Raw genomic sequence first — 26682 nt, 5'->3', positions numbered from 1 at the left:
TTTAATATAGCGCGCGTTCACGGGCTGCAGGCAGGTCAGCCCTAGCTTCGTACTGGAGAAATGTCTCATATTGAACATGCTATCACTCATTTAGACAAAAGTAGATCGGAAAATAGGGCCCAGGTTGGAAAAAACATTAGTTCCCCTTTAAAGCACTGAATAATTATAAACAGCCCACTGCACAGTAGCCACCTGGTAGTAAATCATATTAATGAATGTTCATGTTCGTAATGTCAATGGGCTACTTTAGAGTTAATAGGCTGTTACCTTTATTCAAATATGTTTTGCAGCTCCAGACAGTTGGGGGATTTTTTGGGCCAATAATGGCTCTTTCATTAGCAAAGGTTGCCGACCCCTGGTTCAGTCAAATACAATGGAGGAGAGAGATTTTAACACAAATCTGATTTATAATCAACAACCCAAGAGTAAGAGCCTTGTTCCAGTTGTAGCGGCTCCAGCTGAGGCTGCACTGCACAGTGATGTAAGAGTCCAGCTAAGAAAAGGAAAAATATCTCATGACTGTGGGGAAATGAACTGGTCACACCTACGCTTTTAGTTTCAGTTTGACTTTTCTCCACTGATGTAAACGCATGTGCATGTGCATCACCACAGCCCATTACTGCACTTGGGTGTGTGTGTGTGTGTGTGTGTGTGTGGGGGGGGGGGGACACCATCAAGTGAACTGTATATATAGGCTGGCATTATTATTACAGAATGTTCACAAGGCATCTGTACCTACCAGGCATCAGGCGAAGCTACCCAGAGACCTGAAAGGAAAAAGTAAGTTTATTTTAAGTGCTTATAATTCTTTATTTATTTCATTTTTAAAATTCCATCTCTGCTTTTGTTCTTGTGAAAAAGTTCTTCGAATCATAAATTACATTTCATGACATTTTAATGAAAAATCTCTTTTTGTTATGTAGGATATGAAGGTCACAGTTAAGTAAAATTTCTAGCACATAATAAAAATAGTTTATATGGACCTATTTTTTCTGCTTGGGATCATAATCTAGTTGTCCAAGGTTGTCCGAACGTTGTCCAAGGTCCACATCCAGGGACAATATGGTCTCATATCAAGTGTTGCACAAAACAAATTAGTTTCACAATAACTGCTTTAAAATTGTGAGACACAGGTTTTTTCGGTGGTGGTGGGGGCCTCTTCTTTTCCATAGGCCACGTGACTACCAAGTGTCTTTTTGTGAAAATTAATTTAAAAAATTAATTAATTAATATCAAGAAATTTTATTTCATTCTAAGTGGCAAATGCAATATTTTAAAATAGTTTCAGCTTAAGCTTCATTTAGTGAATGTTTTCGTTATTGCAAAGATTATTAGAGAAGACAGCAAAACCCTGACTTATCGATGTCATATCGTGCCTAACTTTAGTGCATCACAACATATCAGGTATGAAATTAATCTGCAGATGTTCCTGTGCAAAATGAGACCCAACTATTACATGGACGTCAGTTTTTGAGCCACGATGAAGGTCAGAATGTTCTTAGCTGAGACTATTTTTGGAAAACTTGCTGCCCCTACCAGCTGGTTAAGAGGAGTGAGGAGTCAGCAGTTAATGATGGTACAAAAAAGTCAATAAAACAGTTTTTTTGTTGTTGTTTTTGAATAATGAATCACCGCAACCCTGAGATGTCCTTGCAGTCATACATGTGCACACAAAATATTAGGCTGATTGGTCCAGTGGTATTCAAGATTAGCTGCGGACAGACAGAGACACACACACACGACCAAAAGCATGATAATATATCTGATTAGGATATCATCATCAGCCCAACAGTGAGAGCTTTGTCCCAGTTGTAGAAGCTCCTGTGAGGCTGAGGGCGACATAAGAGTAATGCACTGATATGCAAGGAAGAAAAAAGACACAAGACGTGGTGAAATGAGGGGTTGAACACTATACCTGAGTTGGTGATATGTGTGTGTTTATTAAAATGCTTTTTTAAAAATTTTTGTAAAAATGTGAGATACAGTAACATATGCATTTTGCACCTGTAATATTTACCTATGGCCCATCAAACAGGATTTTGGCTACTTGACAGTTTATGATATTTTACTGAAAAAAAATCATCATGTTGTTTAGAATATGGTCCTGAAGGCACTAGAGAATCTGATGTTATATCCCAAATATTGTCACTGTTAGGTATAATTTCTAAATTCCAAGTCTTAATTTCTAAATAAAAATAAAATGGCCACTATGGTCACATATGTTAACAAAAACCCCTTCCTACCATAGACCCAACGACCACCGTTGCAGCAAGAGTTTGACACACCATTGGAACACTAACGAACCAATGACATCATTGGCCTTGTGAAGACCTCCTCAGAGGTTAAATACCTGGGTTTTTCCACACCAGTTTGTCAGACTAGCTCCAGCCTAGTCAGACAAGCATGAACTGATGAAGCCTCTTGGATAAGAGGTGAAACGTCTTCTAAGACAAAACTAAGTCCAGTTGCATCAGATTCAATTGCCTTGAGATATTTTAATAGAAGACTAGAGGTGGGCAGAGACTGAGCTGATCAGGGTGCTCTTGTCTATAAACTGTCAGGATTGCCACCAATAACAATGTGGGGACAAATACTATACTTCATAAAATAAGAAAACCAATACTGTGTCTTGTTCTGAGCCTATTTGACAGGTCATGTGACTTGCATGTCGTGCTGAAAAAAGCTGTGTAATTACAGATAAAATAAAAACACTTCAGTTATAAATATACATCTGTAATCAACAATCATTTATATTCATTCTTTTCTGAATTTCATGCTTTTACTTTTCATATTTATATATTGCTTTATTTGTTCATTTGTTGATTTGTTTGTGTCTGCATGTCCAGCTAACTGGGAAAAAAAGGAGGAAAGTTACTGGAATTGAAATTCAGTCCATGTACACTCACAGTGTGAGGCAAGAACGAGACAGACATTAAGTTTAAAGAATGACGTCTCCCAGTACAAAAGGAAATTGGAGTCACTGCCTTTGCATCATGTGAATAGTTTTCTAGTAAGAGATAAAATTATTGTCCTCTCTGATGACTTTTCCTCCCTTCCTCTAACTGGATTGGTCTTGGAGTACTTTCCAAATTAAGGTGGAGATGCGTCCCCTCTGTCTACAATAAACCACAGAGACGAGATAATGTCATAGATTTTAAATAACATTCGTGTATGTCAGTAGTATTTCATCTTTGTTAATGCTGATAGAAAATTTTGTGTAAAAGAAAAATAAATGAGAAATTTGGAAATATCTCTCTAATTTAAAGAGTAAAAAAATACCAATAACTTAATTATATCAGCCAGCGTTCAGATTAGGTACTTAATACTAACACTTAACACTTGAGATTCATTTACAACCTAATATCAGCTCATCTGGGCACTCTCTTTTGTCCTTTGTAAGATCTATAGTAGCAGAGAAAGCAGTACTACAGAAAGCAGGAGAAATATAAAATATAACTTAATAATCATTACAGTCAGTGCAGTCCGGAGAGATGTCTGACACAGAAGAAAAATCCGGATGCATCCCATTTATGGTCACTTAATTAATACACAAAGAGACGTGCGTGACTCTTCTGCACTGTCATAACCAACAGATAAGTGACTTACTGGCTCAGCTTTTGTGAGAAAGAGACACCGGAGAGGAATAGAAAACAGTCAGTCAAGGACATCATGTGGAGAATGTAAAAAGAGAAGGAGACAATGATGAGATGTGTTTTTATGTGATAGTTGGGTAACACCCCAAAGGTTGATAGAGCACCACCAAGACAACTTGTCCTTAATAAATATACATTATGTAGCACACTGTTTGGGGAAATTATGTCTGCATCTATTATCTTCTGTGTTGACATCTTCCTGTGTATATTGGTTCCATATTTTTATTTGTATTTATCTAATTATCTTTGCAAGGCATAAGCCTTAGGGGCATCATATATTTAAATGTGTGCATATATGTGTGAGTGTGTGCATCTGTCTGCAGCTTATCTGAAATACTACTGGACCAATCAGCCTCATATTTTGTGTGCACATTTATGACTGTGTGCTGGAGGACCTCTAGTGGTTGCAGTAATTCATAATTGCTGAAAAACCTGTTTGTACGGCTGTTTTAAACCATCACTCTTAGGCCCTGATCACACAAAAAGTGTTTTAGCAGCTGTAGGCGGCTTTTTGTAATTATTTTTAATGAGAATGAAGCTTTTTGCTTGTGGTTTCTGTGCCCGAGGCATCTGAACTCCTCAAGTTGTCTCAGTTGACCTCAATTTCAACCCAGGGCAGAAAAACGCTCCATGTCATCTCTTTTTTTGTCATCTTTTTTGTATGATTTGGGCCTTAGCCAATAGGGGAAGCAAGTTTTCCAGAAAGCACCTCTGGTTAAAAAACTGACATCCATAGAAAAGTTTGGTCTCATTTTGAACCGGAGCATCTGCAGATTAGTTCCATAACCGATATGTTATGTTTCACTAAAGTCAGGGACGATATGACATGAATAAATCATCTGTTTCTGTCATCTTAAATATAAGGGAAGGACAGTTTCACCGAGAGCAGCTTTGCACCATCCTCTGCACAGCATTATACTGGTAGCATTACAGAAGCAGAGTATTTTGCCTGCCCAATTTTGTAGATTTGTAGCTCTGGTCATTAAGTCAGCAGGTTATGTAATTAAGTGGTTTCTTTTCTTGTTTGTTTATATTGTCTTTATTGATGTTATTTCCTTCTTTGTTGTGCTGTAGCCTACAGACAAAGTTAATACTATTAAAAGTCCAGTTATGAATGACATGGATCAAAGGTTTTTGGTTGTATTTACGTCATTACAAATACTTTCATTCAGATTCAGATTCAGATTCAGAATACTTTATTAATCCCCGGGGGGGAATTGTTTTTGTTCCAATGCTCCGTGCAAAGTAGAAATAGAAATACAGCATGAATGGAAACAAGAGACAAAGATGACGATATAAACAAAATACTAAAATAGACAATGAAATACATAAAATAAAATATTAAGTAGACATTAAAATAAAATAAAATAAAATATTAAAGTAGACATTAAAATAAAATAAAATAAGATAAAATATTAAAGTAGACAATCTGAAATATATACAATATACAATGAAATGGTTGTAGCTTTATAAATGAAATGAGAATGAGTAGTTATATTGTTTGTTTTGTTTTATAAATAGCCAAATGAGTCCGATCATCAGAGGGAGGAGTTGTACAGTTTAATGGCCACAGGTAAGAATGACTTCCTGTGGCGCTCAGTGGTGCATTTAGGAGCAATCAGTCCTCCATTATATCTATATATTTTACCCACAGTGCCTGCACAGTCAATCTGCAATGTACAATGTGTGGTAGCTTTGTCAAAAACATGAGGTGCATGGGATATCTCTGAAACACATTGCACCCTGCCTGCTGGAAGTACAAGATTAGTCTTAAGTGGCCATGTCAAGCACGGCTGGCGCCTGGTGGACATCTGAACTCTACTGAGTGCACTTTTCTAGTTACATCTGTCTGCAGAATAATCTCTTTTACTAGTAACACCAAAATTACTTCAGTTAAGCACAAAAGAAGAAATTAAGTGCACGATAATGTAAGGTCACACTAGACTGCCAGCAAAGACTGCTCAGCCAATTGCAACCAGACAGGGCCTGCGTGACTGGGGTTTCCATTTTTACAGTGCCATCGGACAGTTTATTTACTTTAAATCTACTGCAAACATCTTTAATTTCAGTCTATAGAAGTACAAACCTCTCCCTATCTTTCTCTCTTTCTCTCACTCAAGCCTCCGGTGGCCACAGGGCCATGCAGCCGTTCTGGCATTTGCCCAAATGCCAGATGGCCAGTCCGTCACTGCTTGTGGTGGTGTAAGAGGAAAGGTCAAGGGGTCACCAAAATCATTAGGACTCATATTCCTACAATTGTGAACCGACCTGCCATTCCTAGTGCCATGCTAGCATCATCTGATGATTATGAGTTATGAGTTTAACAGTTGTTGTACTGTATATGCTATATTTTACATGAAGGTGTATGGGTTTCTTCATCTGTGCTTTTGTATGCTTCTAATTCTGTCGCAGCTAAAGTGCAAAGTCTAACCCATCAAAGATCCAGTACCTGGTATCTCCATTCATTCTTTCTCTCTTTTTCTCCTTCTGTATAAAGCCTCCTCCATACCAACAGGATGGCCCTTCTCGACTACCCTGTTCCAGAGCTGGATGTTACCTTGCAAGAAGTGAGCCGTGTCCTGCAGCTCACTTTAACTCCTGACCTTTACCCAGAGTTCAAAAGTACGCTGGATCAGCAGAAGGAGCTCCTTCAAGATGCCCAGAGAAAATTGGCAGCAACTGCTTCAGGCCAAGAGAACTGGGTGACGGAGCAGTTCAAGAAAGGTCTGCTGTCATGTGCTGACCCACTGCCCACCTCCACTGCCATCCCTGTTGTTCTGTCCTCATCTAAAGCAAAGGGATGTACCCAGCTGGGGAGAGCAGCCTCTCTGCTCTGGGCAGCAGCAAAGCTGTACAGTGAGCCCTTGTTACTGGAGGGCAATGTGCCAATGGAGCGCACGCAGCAGTCTGAGGTATTCGCTGCCAGCCGGATTCCTGGAAGGAGTCAAGATGAGATTAAGGTGAGATTACTGGTAGGGCACAACTGATGAGATTAATCAAAGCAAAATGAAAAATTAGAGGTTTTCAATTATCAATATGTTAGATCAGCTCTTTTTCTAATCTGTAGCTTTGTTTTCTCCAGGTCTACCCAGACAGCCTCCATGCCATCATCACCTGTGTTGGAGGAGTGTTCCCTGTTGACATACTGTGGCGTCCAAGCACTGGTGGGCCGCTTTCTGCTCGACCATTCATTGACATCTACAACCAGCTGGCTCAGGTGATGGATCAACCCAGTGCAGGAAAACAGAATGATCCCTCTGTCATTTGCAGCCTCTCAGCTCTGGAGCGCAGAGCCTGGGCTGCCACCAGAGAAGAGATCCTGGAGCAGGGAGGAGATGCAACAGCATCACTGAAGCTGATGGAGAGTGCCGTGCTGACACTCTGTCTGGAAGACTGCAACGCACCATCTGAACTGGCTGATGTCCTCAATGCAGTGAGGCTGGGAGGAGGAGGAGACGGTCCATGTCTGAGATACTATGACAAGGTATTGTATACAATCTGGTGAAACATTGTATGTATGCTTTGTTTTCTATTTTGACCTTGGGTGCAAATCTCTGAGCAAGAAACATATTTTAACATCCAAATGTGACTGTTTGCCTGATGAAGGTCTAGTACCGAAACGTCGCAAATAAATGATTTATTGCAAGTTGGACAGTGTGCGGGAGTCCTTTTGCTAACATCCAAATGTGTAAAAACATCAAGTGAATACAAAGCAAATGTTTTTTAAGACAGACAGGAATTCCATTGATGGCCAACAAATGTTTACTTTTTCTGTTTTTAACAGGTGGTGAACCTGGTGGTCTTCAAGGACAGCACAGCTGGGATGGTGTTTGAGCACAGTGCTGTTGATGGGATGGTTGCTGGGCATGTCACTGAGCATGTGTACAGGCTGTCTGAGACTGCTGACTTAAAACTAGTCCATACTGATACGGACAAAATGAACGGGTCTGTCACAGTAAATAATGTTGATTCTGTTTGTCCAGAATCCCTAACATTCCCCTTGCAAGGAGTAAACACCCCAAGGTTAGGCACTTTCTTGCAAGCAGCTTATTCAGTTCTCACTCTTGATGTGCCCTCCTTTCCTGATGTCTTCTCTACCCTCAGAGGGCAGAGAGGTCTGTATGATGCTTGGATCAACTTCTCTTTGCAGCTTTCCCTGAGGCAGACTCTTGGGGAATCTGCAACCAGGCACCTTCTTGTCACACCTACCCATGTGCGCCACTACAAACATGGCCGTTGTGATCCTACATACTCACTCACCATGCATTCTATCAACTTAGTAGGTGCCTTGGCATCCTGTGTTGCCCCAGATAACACAATCCAATACACCACTGACCTCCTATGTCTGTTCCATGTTGCCTTTCTGGAGCATAAGAGCCTCATCAAAAACACCAAAAGTGGTCAAGGAGTTGGTCCCCATGTAGCCGTCCTGCGTCACTCATTGCCATCTGACAATCCACTGAAGAAGTACTTGGACCCCTTTGGATGTCCATCTGTGTACCTCACAGGTACAGATCTGTTGGAGAATGTGGAGTGTGGAGTAGGTAATGTTTATGCCCAGGATCAGTTGGCTGTAACCTACCTTGGGAGGACAGACAAGGTTCGCATTGTGCTTAATGGGAAAGGGAGCTTTGCTCTGGTACTGGAGAAGCTTAAAGAAAGCCTGATGATAAACCTGAAGTTAGTGATGCTTCTAGCTCTAAGATACGCCATTGCATGCCAGATGGGAGCCCTGGAGTGTCTACTGAATCAAGGCCAAACAGAGAAAATGAATGGAGAAACAAACCAATGTCAAGAGAGCCCAGACAATGGCAAAACTACTGTTGACCACCCCTCTGGAATGAGCACAGACCACACTCTGGTGATCCACGGTGGCGCTGGAGAGGAGGTGATGCTGAACACTGAAGTGATTGGAGTTATTGAGTTTGCTCTACAGACAGCCTTAACTCTTGGATCTCAAGTGCTTCAACAAGGTGGCAAGAGTCTAGATGCAGTTCAGAGGTCAGTAGAAGCTCTGGAGGACTGCTTCCTGTTTAATGCAGGTAAAGGCTCAGTATTCAACAGAGATGGCAAAAATGAATTGGAAGCAACCATCGTGGATGGCAATGCAATGAGGTCGGGATCTGTTGCTTGTGTGCAAAGTGTGAAGAACCCAATAAAAGCAGCCAGATGTGTCATGGAGAACAGCTCACATTCACTCATTGTAGGAGACGGGGCTGAAGAGTTTCTGCAAGGGTTGGAGGAGAAGGAGAAGTCTGTTGGGCCTGAGTATTTCCACACTGATATACGTCACAGACAGTTAGCAGCAAAGCTCACTGTTGGAAATACCTCAACAAACAATCACCCCCAGACAGTCGGAGCTGTGGCCTTGGATTGTTGGAGTGGGTTGGCTGCTGCATCCTCCACAGGTGGGCTAGTAGGAAAGCTGAAAGGGCGAGTTGGGGACACAGCAGTAGTAGGGGCGGGAATATATGCTGATGATAAGGTAGCTATTACCTGCTCTGGAGATGGAGATGTATTTCTGAGGCACACAGTTGCACAGAAAATAGCCAGTCTCTACCACCACAAAGGCTACAGCCTTAAGCAGGCATGTAGAGAAGTGATGGCTGAAAATCTGGATGGGATCTGTGCAGGGGTCATTGCTGTGGACAGTAAAGGTGATGCCATCGTTGAAACAAATGCTGGTGTAATGTTTGTGGCCTCAATGATAGGCGGCATTTCACGAGTAGAGGTCCTCAGGCCCCTGAAGAGCTTCTCTGATGTGATCTGGGAAACAGATGAGCTGGTTGCCTACCTGGATCCCAAACCCTGGATCCCTGGGTCAACCATCCTGACTAGAAAAGCTCTAAGCGGGGCAAGGAGCATCTTCAAGTTGGCTACAACTGATTTTGTGGCTATGCTGCAAGGAGCAAGAGCTGTGTCAAGCTTGCTAAGTGAGCAACTGGGAGTGCAGCGCTGTGCTTTGGTTTTCCATCCAACCCCTGATCAGCCAGCACAAATCAAACTGCTCCCACTTCATGGCCTAGAGCCAAAGTGGCAGCCCCATCTTTCACATGAAGAGGAATTCCAAACTTCCAATCCTGGCTACTGCACCTCAAAGAGCGGCCCACGGTGGGATGATGAGGCACTGGCCCAGGTTCAAGCCAAGATTAGAAATGGACTGCCAACACCAAATGCACCTTCTTGCTTTGACTTTTTTGGAGATGCTTCCAATGATAACCTGTTCAGTCGTATTGTACGTGGAGAGCAGCAACAGTGGAGAGTGTGGGAAGACAGTGAGCATGTCGCCTTCCTGACACCATACCCAAACTCTCCTGGACTAACAGTTGTGGTGCCACGCAAACCACTCTCCAGTGACATCTTCAAACTGGAGGAAGCTGACTACAAAGCACTGATCCTTGCCACTTGCAAAGTTGCCAAACTACTGGAGGAGGGGATGAGAGCTCAAGGTGTTGCCCTGATCTTCGAGGGCTTTGAGATCGACTATGCTCATGCCAAGCTAATCCCTCTGTTGCCTTCACCAGATGGCACAAAGCCTGCTGAGCTTCAACCAGAATGCTTCCAAACCTACCCTGGATATGTGTCATCACTGCACGGCCCAGCTGCCGACCCTGAGGCCCTCAAAAAGATCCACTCCAAAATCACCCAGTGCAGGCCTACTCATTCATGGCAAGACCCTCAGTCTCACTCCACACTTGCCATCAAGAGCCAGTGGTATCGCAACCTGTTCCAGATTCAGAACACTCTTTTCCACAGCACAGTGGAATATTTCCACACTTCCTGCCAGTTCTCCTATGCTTTGACCCCTCTCACCACAGACACCATCTCCTCACCAATGGGCCTGGGATCTGACTCAGAACCAGTTTCTGTTAGCCTGCTGGGCCAGGACATCTACCTGGCTGACTCAATGCAATTTGTACTTGAATACTTCCTTCGCTTCCAGGAGAACCTGCCAGGGACGTACTACATATCTCCCAGCTTCAGAGGGGAAGATCCTGATGCCACACACTTGAACCAGTTCTACCACGTGGAGTGTGAACTGTTGGGTGACATGGACAATGCCATCTCCACAGCAGAGGGATACTTGGCTCATCTCACCAAGTCCATGTTGAAGAAACACTCTGATATTATCCTCAACACTGCTGGGACCATTACACATGTCAAAGCCATGCTGAGTAAGCTGGATGGAAAAACCCCACTCCCAAGAATCCCTCTAGACCAGGCCATTCCCATGATGCCCTCTGCTGACTGCTTAGAGTGGGTCCAAGATGGACAGCCGCAGTTTGGCAGAAAGCTAACACGCAAAGGAGAGCGGGTCTTGATAGAGAAATATGGTGGTGCTGTTTGGCTGACTGAGATGGACCATCTAGGAGTTCCCTTCTACCAGGCGTATGTGGAGGGCACTGGGCGGTGCAAAGCCAAAGCTGCTGACCTCCTCCTGGGGCTGGGTGAGACTGTGGGTCTCGGTGAACGTCATTCCACCCCTGAGATGGTACAGGAGGCCCTCAGGCATCATGCAGTACCAGAGCAGTCCTACAAATGGTACATCGACATGAGGCAAGTGAAACCACTCCTCACCAGTGGATGGGGCATGGGGACGGAGCGCTACTTGTGTTGGCTGCTTCAGCATGATGACATCAGAGATATACATATCATTCCTAGGATGAAAGGAATGAAATACATGCCCTGATCTAAAGCTCTCCAGATCTTCAGGCCATAGTATGTGACATGTTGAGTGATTTGATAGAAGTTAAGATTGGGAAGTTCAGAGCAGAACAACCCTGAGATGTTATCACAAAAAAATGCCACAAAGCTGAAAAGACTAAAATCAGTTTTACAAGAAAATATTAAAAGATGAATGTGGGGTTTTTTTTCTAATCTTTGCTCAAATATAAGCTTTTTTCTGTGTGATTCCAGGGGGTGATGTACACTTGCTGTTTTTGTTCAAATACTGTACCAATCACAGACATATTGTCTTAGCTGTCTGAGAAAATATTTGGTATCCTTTGATAAACATGCAAATCCTGCTATACTTACATCATGATTAGTGTGTGTATTTATAAAAGTGACTGTGTATGTGTAAGCAGTTTGTTGAATATTGATCCCTATTAATTGGTCTATGTTTGTTTTCTTTGGTGTTTGTTGTACTGACATGAAGTCATCAATAAAATCAAACAATCAATCAAAGTTTTGTCATTGCATATGGAGCCTATGTTAACATGCTGTGTCTAGAAAACTTAAAATAGTTGAGTATAAATTTGTGTTCTTGACTACAATCTTAAGTTTCTCTTCAGCTTTATAGATTTTTCAGAGGAGTAGACAGCACACTCACAGAACTGAACCCACGCATCGACTGTGTGAAATGTCATCCATTGTTTTGTGGCCTCTCATTTTGAAGCTGCCAGATTGGCATTTTGACTCTCACTGTCTTGGATTTTTTGAGCCACATGTGTCCATGGACAAGAGGTTGGAGATAACCCTAACGCTAGCTGCTGGCTTGGTTAGCACAGTGCATTTACAGCTATGATTAACTGTGATTATTCTAATTCAAAGTTTCACTCACAAAAACCAGGCTTAATCCATTACAATAAAATGTACTTACTGGCAAAATTGAACATCCGACTCCTTAGAGGGTCTTTTAGTACAACCAAATGCTGACAAAGACTGTTTCAGACAACCGAAATGTTACAATTAACTTTAATGAACTGAAAACACGCTGAATTTGTGACAGCTACAGTTATGCCTACACTCTGTGAATCTGGGATTATGCGGTGGTTATGTTACCTAACCAGTGTTGTCAATGGGGGTCACAACTTTAATTATATTTAAATTTAAGCCTTAATAACATTTTAGTGGGTTAGTTTTATAAAAAATCATCCCCCGTACAGTTATGAATTTTGAAGGTACATATTGACACCAAAAACATTTTTTGTACCAGGCTGTAAACACATTTATTTTTGCTGTAAACTTGGGCATTTTAACACAGGGGCCTATAGGGACTGACTGGTTTCAGGAGTCAGCCTCCAGTGGCCATTTGAGGAACTGCAGTTTTTGGCACGTTGGCTTAATTTTTTCAGTGTGCCACTTGCTCTAACGCTATAATTGTTTTAAATTCATTCATTACTGTAACCACTTATCCTGTTTGGGGTCACAGGGGGCTGGAGCCTATCTCAGCCGACATTGGACGAGAGGCAAGGTACATCCTGGACAGGTCACCAGACTATCACAGGGCTGACACATAGAGACAGACAACCATTCACACTCACATTCACACCTACGGACAATTCAGAGTCACCAATTAACCTGCATGTCTTTGGACTGTGGGAGGAAGCTGGAGCACCTGGAGGAAACCCACGCTGACACGGAAGGAACATGCAAACTCTGCACAGAGGGATTCGGACCTCTCACCCTGGGTTCAAACTCTTAACTCGCCCTCTTGCTGTGAAGCGACAGTGCTAACCACTGCACCACCGTGCCACTATGTAATTGTTTTAATGCCACAGGGATATTGGTGTACCTAAATCAAAATTTGGTCTCTGTGATAATACTGATTCACATGTTGAGAAAGGAGATGCAACATGCTTGTCATATACTATATCATGCTGGACAGCTAAGATAACATGTAACTTCATGAATACCAACACTGCCTTCCCAAGGTAACCATAACAGTTAAACTCAATGTGTTGATAATGTTATGAAAATATACATTTCTGGTACAATTCATGTGTGTATGTTGTCACAACAGAACCTACCTGTGTTTGTCTGCACCACACTCCACCTTCCCTCTCCTCCATTTTCATTCCTCTTCTCTACTGGGAAGGTGCACGCTCACTGCTTCTGCATGTATTGAATGTTGTTTCAATGTCTTGAATATCAACATTAAAAAAATACATGTTCAAGTGTGTACATGATAACTTTATGGTGCTCAACTTATTTCTGATCCAGACATTCAGGAGGTCCTTACGAGGAGCCAGATTATCCATAGAGGTCTCTCCATCTGCAAAACAAATGGAATTAGTGATTAAAATGGTAAAAACATTGAGTAAAGCAGTTTCACATTAGAAATCAGTGTTTCTCTGACGCTGTTCAGCATGTCAGAGACGGGCCTTTAGCCTAGCACCTGCTAAGGTGAGGTCACCTTTTTGTTCTGATAACTTTAAGATCCAGACGTTCAGGAGGTTTTTACCAGGAGCGGAATTATCTCCAAAACAAAGAGGACTAGTGATTCAATTTGATAAAACACAGAATACACAGTTTCAGGTTAAAAAAAAAAGTTTTTTGGATACTGGTCATTGTGGAGGGGCTTTTAACTACAGTGGCCTTCGCAAAAATACTGATGTTTCTGGTTTGTTTTGTCTGTTCTGGGCCACTGTAGAAACATGGACATGCAACCAACACATTCTCCATAGATATATATACGTAGTTGCCGCATTCAACGGTGCTCCTCACTGGAGCGATACGTCAACGCGGCCGCCATCTTGCCCAGGTGGAGCCGCGCTGCCTAATGCATGTATGTCTATTGAGGCAGGAGATTATTTATGATTAAAATCATCATTACTCGCTGAATTCTCAACCGATTTTCATGCGGTTTGGTTTGTTACAATCGTCAGACATGTAGTTATGATACAGGATACTTGGTTAAATACAAAATGCAGCTTTTCATACCAAAATATTTGATCTTATGTAGAAAAAGTAACAGTAATAGTTCTACAACACATTTAAACTAAACTTCCCACATGTAATAAATATTCTTTTTTCTTACTAGATGTACAATGCCCACCATGATGCCATTTAATTATTAATTTTGACTATAAATGTTTATTCACATTTCACACAATGTGCAAAAAATAGTGTATCAGCAGGGTTGTGCCGAGCTGCAGTGTAGTTACACATTCTGATTAACAAATGTTGGTTTTGTACAAGTGAAAATAAATGACTTAGAGCTGCATGTTTACACAACATTTTGCTTTAATCTCATATGTATAACACCACAGTGCTCATGGGAGCCTGGACACAGAACTGTTTACATTATTAGGTCATATTTACAAAAAATACAGTGTACAGTAGCTAGTATTATTTTTAGGAGTCTGCCCAGTCCTGTCAAAGTCCTCAGGTCAGAAGTGACAGCCGCAGATGACTGAGGAGTCACTTGGGACAAAGTCCTTTCTCCTCACTGTTGCTACCCATGCCCGTCTCCTATCTGTGTTTTTTGGGAAACTACATACAAAATAAGTGTGTCAGAAAAACGCAGTTCCACATAATTTGTAGTTACAATTCAGGCCACAAGTTAACTGCTAACGTTATACTGCGTTATGTCACGTTGGTGCCATGAAACAGATAGTTGACAAATTGGAATAACACATACACCGACATAGCTGTTTGACAAAGCCTCCTAATTTTATAAGTAATATTATATAAATGTTAACCTTTTTTCTTTAAGTTGTGTGACATAGCGTTAGCTTAATTTGGCATTAGGACCAGATCAGGACAGTTACTTTACTTGATTAGCTAAAAAGAAGGATCACTTTTTGAGATATATATCTCATTAAACATGTTCGTAACAGTAAAATATTGTAAAACTTCTTACCTGTGGAATGTTATTCCCTTCTGCTTGGTTTGAACACTTCTTTCGTTCGTACACCCAAATGCAGAGCAAAAATGTGGCATTTTTGCCGAGTCTGACACGAGTCTGAACCGGTCAGAGCACCTAGGCAAGATGGCGGCAGTATTGACCCATCCCACAAGCCAGGGTGCGGCATCTATGTATATATATCTATGCACATTCTCACTCCGACCTTGTCACATATAAACATTTGTTCATGGACTTTCTGTGTCAAGATATGAAAGGGTGAAAGTTGTTGGACCAATCCATCACCCCTCCCATCCGCCCCACTTGGACTTTCGCCGCCTAAACTTTCGTTCTTGTCCCGCTGTGTTTCCCCCTGACGCTGCCCAGCACTGTTAAAGTATAACAGCGACCGGCTGCATATTATGCTGATGTTAAAGGATGGCTTTTTTCGTCTGTGTGTGACACCGCAAGTCACTGGCCAAGCGTCGGATTTCGACGACTTCTGAATGAGACTGGGTTGATGCAACATGGTGATCCCTATAAATAAGGGCCTGTTCCATCTGTAGATACAAACAGCTCTTTCTAAGGTAACAGAAACACAATGATTCAAGGAACTGTACACCACCGGAATAATGCATATGACGAACACATACTCATGTGCCCTCATACACAGGATATCGGTGAGAAACATGCACATGACTCTGGACACTCACAATACAATTTTAGCCATGTTGCACGCATGTCTTGCAGAACTGGAGCACCAGCAGCTGAATGATGGGACTCTGTTGTTAATTTATTACCTCTGAATGAGTATAATACTGTGGGTTTATCTTATATATATGAACTTTTTGTATTTGTTTGGACCCAGGTGTTTTGTTAGTAGGCTACCAATAAAATAAGTAACAGCACTCTGTCTCTGCCTCTATGTTATTATTTCTCCACACTCCTGACCAGCTGGTGGAGGTATTGCACTGATGTTGTCAACCAGTTGAGGAGAGGTTAAATGAGGTGAGCTGCACTTCACTTGCACTTCACTCTGCTGCAAACATGGGGCTGCAGACTCAGGCTCTTGTCTCTGCAAAATGGCTCGCAAACATGGTCAATCGCAACCTTGTCGGACCGCGTCTGCGGATCCTGGACACGTCCTGGTACCTGCCGATGATGAAACGAGACGGCAAGAAGGAGTTCGCGCAGTCTCACATCCCGGGAGCGTCTTTTTTCGACATCGACGAGTGCTCGGACAGGACCTCCAAGTTTGATCATATGCTCCCCACCGAGCAGTTCTTCGCAGACTACGTGGGGAACTTGGGCATCGGAAATGACAGCCATGTGGTTGTTTACGACGCCAGTGATTTTGGGGCGTTTTCCTGCACCAGGGTTTGGTGGATGTTCCGGTTGTTCGGCCACCCTCAGGTGTCGGTGTTGAACGGGGGTTTCAGGACCTGGGTCAGGGAAGGACACCCAGCCACAGGCGCGTACACCAAGCCTGCAGCGGCGCGCTTCACCGCCACCATGAACCGCTCCTGGGTGAAGTCATTTGAGGACGTTACAGAGAACATTTCAACTCTGCAGTATCAGGTGGTGGATGTGAGACCCAGGGAAAGGTTCCTGGGGAGAGAGCCTGAACCAAGAGAGGGTAAATCTGGGTTTATCTTTACACTCCAGTATTTAAAACTCCTCAAATCATTAGTTTTAAGAGTTTCTGTGGGTCTTAAGTTTTATTATAAAAACCATTTTGAGTTCATAGATTGAAAGTTAAGAGTCTTCCTTAAGCACAAGTAATATATTGCATTGTGGGTAAATCATTACAAATTTTTTATGGGTAAACACAACACAGCTATACTGTACACCAAAGCAAAGAGAAAGTGCTCCCAACCACTCATAAAAAATATGTTAAAGGGCAACTTTTGTATTTTTCCACCCTGACCCTGTTATTGTATCTTTCTGTGTCTAAGTGACTTATATGAACAGTACTTTTTGGAAATTATTCCAGAGAGAGTGCTGCAGCCAGCATTGGTGAAACAGGCTGCAATGTAAGCACATGGGGCAATTGTGCACCATCAAATTCCATCCACTGAAAGTGCTTGTTTTTGCCACTGACAGGGTCAGATCAACACATTCTCACTCCGACCTCGTCACATACCGAGCACTAGAGGGAAATGTTCATGACTGAGCTCTTAAAGGACGACGTGGAAGGAACGCCCCTCTGTGAGCTTTAGATATTCAAAATGTACAACGCCAAAGCAGCTTTTTGTTTGCAGCCACAACCAGATTATTAGGGACTGTTCTTTACTTATCAGAGAAGGGGGTGGCTGGAGTGTGACTTCCTTTTTGATTTTTTTTTTAATTTTTTTTTTTTTTTAAAGCTCCAAAATGTTTTTCCTTGAGCCTCCCCTAGTGACCTAGTTTTTTTTTTTTGTTTTTTTTTTTTTAATCATTCACACCAAATGTGGAAATTAGACCCATTGCAAATCCAACTCATTCTCACTCTTACCTCATCACATATCAAGGTTTGGTCATGGACACTCCTAATACAAGTGACCACAAGGCAATGGCAAAAACGTGGAAAGGTGACAGATTCAGCACCAGACAGCGCCCATCGCCTGCCAATAACCAGACAATACATCCAAAATGCGACAGCAAGTGCATTTATTCCATATGCATTATTAATATGAATATTCCAGCCATTTGTAATCCTCATACCATCTATGATTTTTTCTTGATCACAAAACAATCCATTACAATGGACTGTAGGCTAGCTAGCCTTAGCCTAACGTGCGAGTATAAACAAAGGACTCCCCCCTCCCCTCCTCTCCCCTCTCACACACACACACACACACACACACACACACAGGTTATGGTACACCAATCAATGGGGTACAGGCGCAGCACAAACATGCAACCGAGGATTGCATTGGAACAGAATGGCTACTTGTGAACTTTTATTGTTTTCAACTTAAAAATATATATTATAAGATATAAAATAAAATGCTTGAGGGGCTTAACTGGGGCTACACAGATTTTTGACGGGGCTATAGCACCCCCTAGCCCCGGTGTAGCGCCGTCCCTGCCTGGGACGCCGTGTCAAGTTCTGCCTGTTACATGCATTGTCTTCTTTCAAAATACACTTCTGTTTCAATATCAGTTTTATTTATAAAGCTCAATATCACAAATCACAATTTGCCTCAGAGGGCTTTACAGCATTCGACATCCCTCTGTCCTTGGACTCTCACAGCAGATAAGGAAACCCCCCCCCAGAAAACCCTTTTAACAGGGAAAGAAAAATGGTAGAAACCTCAGTAAGAGCGACTGAGGAGGGATCCCTCTTCTAGGACAGACAGACATCCTGTTTTCACAGGACATATAAAGCTTCACATACAGTCTCTTTCAAAATAAAACACACTACATCAGTACAACAACTCGAATTGACCCACACAGGGTTTATAGCCTGCAACTTCGTACCAGTCATTTAGAACTGAAGAAGCTTCTTGGATGAGAGGCAAAACGTCTTCAAGAAATGCAAGCAAGTCCAGTTGCCTACGATATAGCACTTACAATTACCGTGACCTGTTTGACTGAGAATCTTCACTGACAACAACTTGAATTGACGTTTTTTTCCTCCAACAACTAACGCACGTGGTTAGGTTTAGGAGAAAAAGAACAGGCTTTGACTTTATAATCTGACAACAAACACCGCTCTCCTGGGTGAAAGTCGGTGTTTGCTTTTAAAACTCTTGTTTCCATCAGTCACTCAAGGTGCTGACACACCAAACTGACATCAAAGAACTAGCGACAACAAAAACCAACTGTTGTGTCGTCTACGTCGCCTCACGTTGCCCTGTGTCAGTTGCATTTGAACACACTACACGGACTACATCCGACGGCTAAGTGGCACGTACGTTCTGCGCCTGAGTGAGAGAAAGCCGAGTGACAGAATGGTACATCCTGTCAGCCAAGGGGTTTCCTATCTGTGCAGTCGAGCACCGCAGCACCTCCACTGGCTATTACATCCAGACGGTCCCGGTGTTTCCTCCGCAGGCTCCACTTCACTCAGCTTCACTCAGCTTAACCTGAATAACAAACCAGGGCTCAGTGCTCCGGTTGGATCCAAACGGAGAGCCGGGGCTAGCTGGGAAGCTAGCGGAGGCTAACTGGCTGTGCTTCCCTCCGGTCATGCTCCCAGCTAGCTCCGGTTTGTTATTCTGGTTAAAGTGGGAAGAAGCAGCAGGTCTGTCGGGCAGCTGAGTGAAGTGGAGCCTGAGGAGGAAGCACCGGTTAGCCCCGGTTTCACTACAGGCAGATTCACTCGCTACAGGGGCGAGGGAATAAAACCTAAACAGCCAATCAGAGTGGTCTCTTTCACCGACGAGCTCCACCGCCAATTCAACATGCTCAATTGGCCGAAAAGCCGCAGACGCGAAAGGGCCGACAGTGCGGGACACACAGCAAAAACTAGGCCGACAGGCGCTCACCGACGGCCCGACTTTGACCGATGGCAGACCATCAGCTTGGTGTGTCAGGGCCTTTAGACACAAAAACAAGGCAAATAGGGTCCAGGTTGAAAAAGGTACCAGGTAGACCAGAGAGACAGGCGTTTTTAAAAGTCTCTGTGTGTTCAGCTCTCAGTGTGTCTGTAGCTTCTAACTGAATCTCTGTGGTTTGGAGTTTAGTTTCTCTCCTGCGTCCTGTTTGTACTTTACATATCTGCTTTATTTTACTGTTTTATGTTTGAGTTAATACATGGCTGTCTTCAGACAGTGCAGACAGTATATGAAGCGAGAGTTTAACAGTCAGAAATGTGCTTCAACAGGACTGTTTGGGTGTGGTTGGATCAGATTTGATTGACAGTGGTCTGCCTCTAACACCAGCCAAGCCCCGCCCACTTCAAACCCACAAGATGAGCACAGACAAAAACACAAATATCCCACAGCAGTCTGACATGAAATAACCAGAACTGTTGTAACTTCAGCACCAAATCTTGATCTGAGGGCCTTTTATACATTTGTGTGTATATTGTGCTACACGTGCGTGAAAAAGACCTAAACGAATATGTCATCGTCCCACAGGTGTCCAACCGGGCCACATCCCTGGCTCCAAATGCATGCCTTTCCTGGAGTTTCTCGATGACGATGGCATGATGCTATCCACAGAGAAGCTGAAGAAATTCTTTAAGGAGTCACAGGTGGACCTGAATAAGCCACTCTGCGGATCCTGTGGCTCCGGGGTGACCGCCTGTCACATGGTGCTGGCTGCCCATCTGTGCGGCGCTCCAGGGGCGTCTGTGTACGATGGATCCTGGTATGAGTGGTTCACCAAAGCTCCGCCAGAGCATGTCGCCTCCGAGGTCAAAAGCAAGCTTTAAAGAGGACGAAAGCGTGACGAAGTTTTATTTTCAGATCTGATTAAAAATTCACTTTGTTAATGATTGATTCATCATACTTTAACTTTTTCAGAAATACTTTAACTTCAGAAATGAGTACAAATAACCTCAAATTTCTGTGAACAGAAATGTCTGCAGGAGCAGAAGTGTAGGTCTGAGCCTTAAAGGGACCCCAAAATCGATAATATATTGTAGGAGACATACAGGTTGAGGATGAGGATCATGGTGTGCTTGAGTGTGTGTGTGTGTGTGTGTGTGTGTTGCAGAGGTGGTGGTTCACGTGGGAGTAGGCGTGGTCACGTGCGGAAGTGTGTGTAAAGGTGCGCACTCACCTGTGATACAGATGAGAGAGTCAGGGTTGGGTAGCCGTAATTTTTGTTGACCGCTATCCATTCATTCATCCATTACTTTTTTATCTGTTTAATCCGTTGGTTTTCATTTTTCCATTCATCCATTTTCGCTACGCTGTGACAGCTCTGTGCCGTTTGTTCATAATAAATGCGCCAAAAGCATCTTTGGATCTCATTGTATCTGTCATCATAGGCTCCTAGCGCGTCACAAAGCTGCGAATCTGAAGACCCAACCTCACACTCTCAGCGGCTAAAAGGTCTGTTTTGGAAGCCGCAACATATATATTCTTCCTCTTACTCTACACACAGCGAAACAATCTAGACTGCTTAGTAGCACTACAGGTAAGAGCATTTTTCTTTTTTTATTATGGAGTGAACTGGCCCTTTAAACAAAAATGTGACTTTTATAGGATTGAATGTCAAGATTTTCATGATTTTTGAAACACGTTAACAGGAATAACTGCTGTTGCTGTCAGACTCCCATTTCAGACCTTAATTACTGACCACATTCAGCAATATAAAGTATACACAACCTGTCAGACCTCATGAAGATGGTGCTAAAAGTTTCCAATTTCTGTGTGTTTCTCTCTGACCTGAGCCTTTCTCTCAATTATCTGAATATAGCTGCCGGTTTATGAGAATAATTGTATATTTTTAAGCACTTACCCAGCTCATTTGTTTTGCCAAGCTTTGCTCTACTCTTGCACTTTGCCTTTTGTGGGCTATTGGCACCACCTGCTGGTGCTTTATAGGAAGTGCTCTTTGATAAGATGTGCCTTGGAGGACTTTGTGAGTCCAGTTTGTATGGTGTAGCGACCCTAGATAAAGCACCTTTGTGTTTGTTTTAATGAGATTTTATATTTTAATCAAATAAATATATTTTTAAAGCTCATAATGGCTTCTTATTGAAATCAAGTGTAAGAATGTGTTGTTGTTTTTTTAATTTAAGGGATGGTTTGATATTTATGAGAGGGGAGGGGGTGGTGCAAAACAAGGGAGGCATGTCAAGTATTTTTATAAAGCACTGGGGAGGGCCTTTTTATTTTGGCTTCAGTGAGGTAAATGCAGTTTGATATGGTTGTTTTTTGTTTCTGTTTTGTTTTTCATTTGTTTGTTTGTTTGTTTGTTTCATACCATCTGAACCCATCTAAAAGGCATGTTTATTTTCTTTAAAAATCACCACATTCCTCATGGCCAGAAACTAAAAACAGAAACTGTCATCAGATTTTCTAGTTTTCAACGGTCATTGAACACATGCATATTGTTTCAGCGATAATCCAACCCAGTCTCACTCTGAAGTTGTTGAAATCCAGCATTTGGGCATTGACTCCCGGTGTCAGACACAGATAAAAAAAGCCATCCTTGAATGTTGGCATGATACATGGCCTGTCACTGTTATAGTTTAACGGCGGCTGGTGGCGTCAGGGGGAAACGCAGCGGGACAAGAATGAAAGTTAAGACGGCAAAAGTCAGAGAAGGGTGGATGGGTTCAACAGACACTGACTTTCACCCAAGAGAAAAGTGTTCATGTCCCGTAAGATTCTAAAGCCAAACCCTGTTTTTTTCCTCAAGTCAACCCTATGCATTTGTTGTTGAAGGAAAAAAACATTGCAGTGCGTTTATTTTGAAAGAGACTGTTTGCAAACAGTGAGTTTCCTGTGAAAAGGAAGTGTATTTTGAAAGAAGACAATGCATTTAACAGGCAGAACTTGACACGGCGTCCCAGAACATCAACAACCAACCGCCCAGGGTACCTTTCACAGCGTATCTTGACTCGGATAGTCTGTGACCAAACTATTGCTGCTTCCAAATAAGTTCAAAAATAGCCGCTCACAGACGCCATAACGGGAGATATGTTGAACTCACTGTCTTTGGTTTAGTTGGACTCACTGTTTGATGAGCCACGTGACTCGGTTGGTTTTAGAGTTGACTGATTTGCAGAATGTGTGGGGAGTTGCAATGACGCCAACTTGACTTGTTTACCATAGCGTTCAAGAATGAAAACAAAAATCCCCAAATAAACAGGCCTTTACAAAAACAGAGTTCAAATCAATGGGTATTAAACGACTTCATCAAACAATAAGAGCTAAAATTAACCATAAACACGGCGGTTAAAGACTGTTACCCCATGGCGTCTTCCACACTCCACACTCACTTCAGCACACCTGCACTTAATTTAAGGTTCCCTAGATGTCAGGTCAGGTGGTGCATTAGAGTGACTCAAAAATAATAGAAAACTAGGACTTGTTAGAAGTGGCTCTAACACAAACTTTGATATGTGACGAGGTCTCAGTGAGAATGTGTTGGATAATGTCACTCCCATGCCATTTGCAGTGGGTCCAATATCTTCATTTGGTGTGAATAATAATAATAATAAATGCATAAGGCCTATTTATGGTGGTGATGTATTTTCCCCTAGTCACTAGGGGAGGCTCAAGGACAACTATTTTGTAGCTTTATATACGAAGTCACACGTCAGCCACCCCCTTCTCTGATAAATTAAGAACAGTCCCTAACTTCTGGTTGTGGCTGCAAACAAACAGCTGCTTTGCCTTTGTATGTTGTGTATATCTAAAGCCCACAGAGGGGCGTTCATGCTTCCTTCCACGTCGTCCTTTAAGAGCACAGTCATGAACATTTCCCTCTAGCGCTCGCAGCTTGTATTATTATCCAACAGCCCCGTCATGGCGGCACAGACCCGAGCTCTGGTGTCAGCTCAGTGGCTGGCAGATGCCATCAAAAACAACCTGGTCGGTCCCAAGCTTCGTATCCTCGACTCTTCATGGTACCTTCCCAAAACGAAGCGGGACCCGAGGGCTGAATTTACGCAGAAGCACATCCCGGGCTCCTCTTTCTTTGACATCGACGACTGCTGTGACAAGCGCTCAGATCTGGACCACATGCTGCCAACTTCCAGCCACTTCTCCCAGTATGTAGGAGACCTGGGCATCGGCAACGAGACGCATGTAGTCGTGTATGACACCAGCGACTTTGGGTCGTTCGGCGCGCCCCGGGTGTGGTGGATGTTCCGGCTGTTTGGGCACAGTTTGGTGTCGGTGCTGGACGGAGGTATGAAGAACTGGCTGGCTGGAGGTTATCCGGTGACAGCTGAATACTCCAAACCGGAGTTTGCAGAGTTTAAAGCGACCCTGAATCAGCCGTGGGTGAAGAGCTATGAAGACATACTGGAGAACATCAGAACCAAGCAGGTCCAGGTGGTGGATGCCAGGTCTGCAGGGAGGTTCAGGGGTGTTGAGCCGGAGCCCAGAGATGGTAATTAAACATTTCTACACTAAAAATCTGACTTCAGTGGAAAAAAGGTCACAATATGCATGTCTTAAAATTTCCATAATAAGGTTTCTTAGAGGGAACGTGTGGTAAGTGCACAGTTAAGGAAGTTGCATGAAAATTGCAGTCTGTTGCATGACAACAATACATTGCAATTCTGCTATTAGCAATGACAGGTTACAAATTAAGGTTGGTACTGCCACATGATGGTTTCATGGGTACCCTTAAACTTCAGTTAAAAGCCTCGTTCTAATTAAACACCCAGTCCCTTTTACTAGCCTGGTGTGGCTATGGATTTTGCCTGTGTCGATTAGACGCCTGGGGTCGTATTCACAAACATTCTGAGAAAACTCTCAAAGAGCTCCTAACTTTGACTAAAATTAAAATGTGAATGGCCAGTGTTTGGTTTGTCCTACCTGGGCTACTGTAAAAACATGGCGGTACAACATAGTGGACTACATGGATGAGGACAAGCTCACTATGTAGATATAAACAGCTCATTCTAAGGGACAAAAAATCTTATTTTCAGGTGATTATACACACAAAAACAAACATGTCTGCCAGTATACCCCCGAAATCCTTCACCCTGGACCTTTAAGTTATGTCATTATTATTCCCATTTTCACATGTTTCTCACTCCTCTGTTCCACCCTCGCAGACACGCTGCCAGGACATTTCCCCGGTGCAATCAACATGCCGTTCACGTCTTTCATGGACGCCTCTGGAAAGGAACTGGGAACTGAAGGCCTGTCTAACCTGTTCAAAGAGGCCGGGGTGGACCTGAAGCAGCCGCTCTGGGCCACCTGCGGGTCCGGTGTCACAGCATGTCACATTGCTCTGGCCGCTCACCTGCTCGGGCACCCTGGGGTGTGCGTTTATGACGGCTCCTGGTCTGAATGGTTTAAAAGAGCGTCTGCAGAGCATATTCTCTCAGAGGGAGAGGGGAAGAAGATGTGAATGAAAAGAGGAGCGGCAGTGGAACACTACAAGCAGGGACGTGATGTGACTTTTGCAAGGGAGAGCAGCGTGTTTGCTGCCAACAAGAGTGATGAATCAAGACTATAAAACTAGCCTTATAGTGTACTTTGTAGTGATACTGAGGAGATGCTGCTTAAGGCTGCGCACAGTGAGCTGCTTATGAAACTTAAAGAATAGTTGCACCTTTCAGCAGCTGTCAGAAGCCTTTAATGCAAATCTACCTATGCAAATTATCTGACTTCACTTTATAGGACAGTTACATGTTTTAGGAAGGCTTACAATATCCTGAAGTAACATGATGGTGTTGTTTGTTACTGTTATGTCTCAGTATGATATAAATGACGCAGTTAAGTAGGAATGAAGACAGAGGATGTTTTGTTCTTGAAGAGGGTGCACTTTCACAATAGGAGGAGGTCATGTGAATACTTGATGAATTCTTTTACAAGTGTTAAAATAAACGTTTAAGCTCCTTGTTTTGTTCTGCTATGAATGGGTGCAGTGTCCTTTTTTTCTTGAAACTATGTCTAGCTCATGACATGGAGGAAAAACTCCCTTATTCAGTAACCAGGAAAGTAAATATTTAGCTTTGTTAGGGGGCCGTGGAAGGCAAAAGGGCAAAATATTGTACATGGAAGACATACTTCCTCACAGTCCATGGGATTACAGGAAACAATGTTCCTTTTCATCCACACTTAAGCTGAGTTTTACCCAAGTCAAAATATTTGCTATTATTTTCCCACTTCATTTTTAATATTTGCAAAGTTGCAAAAATGCATCTCGGTGTGAACCCTGGAAATTAAAAAAATAAATAAAAAGGCAGATAATAGGCCCACAAAAAGACTGCAGCTTTTGCTGAGACACGATACAGCACAAAAAAAAAAAAATTGGGATGCTGACGCAGAGGAAATCAAAACCAGTTCAATCCAGTTCCTGTGCTTGATTCGAGGTGTCTGGCAATATGCCCGATTTTCAGAAGAAAAAAAAAAAAGTTTATGTCCTTAAGCTTTTATCACACCATGCTAGTACTACATGCAACTGCACAATGTATAGTATTTAACTCATAAAGGACCAGAAATGTTGATCATGTAATCAAAATAATAAGTTATAAACTGCTGAGCTTCGCAGGAGTCCCATTTTTAGGGGGGTTAGGAGATTGCAGTGAAAGCTGTGCAGTTATTCCAAAATGCATCATTGTCTTTTGTTACAGGCAATTTGGCATTGTCATTTTTTATCTGTTGAACATAGCGAGTAATGAGTTATCTTAACCATTGTTTGTGATGTCAGCTGTTGCTATGTTCCTCTGGGGTGAAAGAAAAAAGAGAAGAACAAAAGAGCACTACCACTGGGCAGAAGAAAACGAACAACTCTTTTGAACAATTCTTCTCACAGCGGACTGCATCGAATCTGCAGAGGTGTGTGTTGCTTTAGTTAAATCAAACCTCTCTCTGTGACTCACAGCAGCTT

At 42.7% G+C, this 26682-nt stretch overlaps 3 protein-coding genes across 3 annotated transcripts; all 3 read left to right on the top strand.

Moving 5' to 3' along the window:
- The first annotated feature begins 675 nt into the window (after positions 1 to 675).
- LOC117268711 (uncharacterized) lies at positions 676 to 11840 on the top strand. Its single transcript, XM_078161473.1, has 4 exons — positions 676 to 780; positions 6151 to 6613; positions 6736 to 7137; positions 7438 to 11840. The coding sequence occupies exons 2-4, from the start codon at positions 6170 to 6172 to the stop codon at positions 11341 to 11343; spliced, it is 4752 nt and encodes a 1583-aa protein (XP_078017599.1). The 5' UTR covers positions 676 to 780; positions 6151 to 6169; the 3' UTR covers positions 11344 to 11840.
- Positions 11841 to 16236: 4396 nt separating this feature from the next.
- On the top strand, positions 16237 to 21114 carry LOC117268213 (thiosulfate sulfurtransferase-like). The gene is made up of 2 exons (XM_033644452.2): positions 16237 to 16858; positions 20289 to 21114. The coding sequence occupies exons 1-2, from the start codon at positions 16270 to 16272 to the stop codon at positions 20582 to 20584; spliced, it is 885 nt and encodes a 294-aa protein (XP_033500343.1). The 5' UTR covers positions 16237 to 16269; the 3' UTR covers positions 20585 to 21114.
- Positions 21115 to 23527: 2413 nt separating this feature from the next.
- Positions 23528 to 25704, top strand: LOC117267997 (3-mercaptopyruvate sulfurtransferase-like). The gene is made up of 2 exons (XM_033644099.2): positions 23528 to 24225; positions 24899 to 25704. The coding sequence occupies exons 1-2, from the start codon at positions 23637 to 23639 to the stop codon at positions 25195 to 25197; spliced, it is 888 nt and encodes a 295-aa protein (XP_033499990.1). The 5' UTR covers positions 23528 to 23636; the 3' UTR covers positions 25198 to 25704.
- Positions 25705 to 26682: the final 978 nt, after the last annotated feature.

The sequence above is a fragment of the Epinephelus lanceolatus genome, chromosome 18 (assembly GCF_041903045.1).
Source record: "Epinephelus lanceolatus isolate andai-2023 chromosome 18, ASM4190304v1, whole genome shotgun sequence".
Taxonomy (NCBI): Eukaryota; Metazoa; Chordata; class Actinopteri; order Perciformes; family Serranidae; genus Epinephelus; species Epinephelus lanceolatus.
Note: the sequence above shows the minus strand (reverse complement) of the source record. Positions and strands in the feature narration are given on the sequence as shown.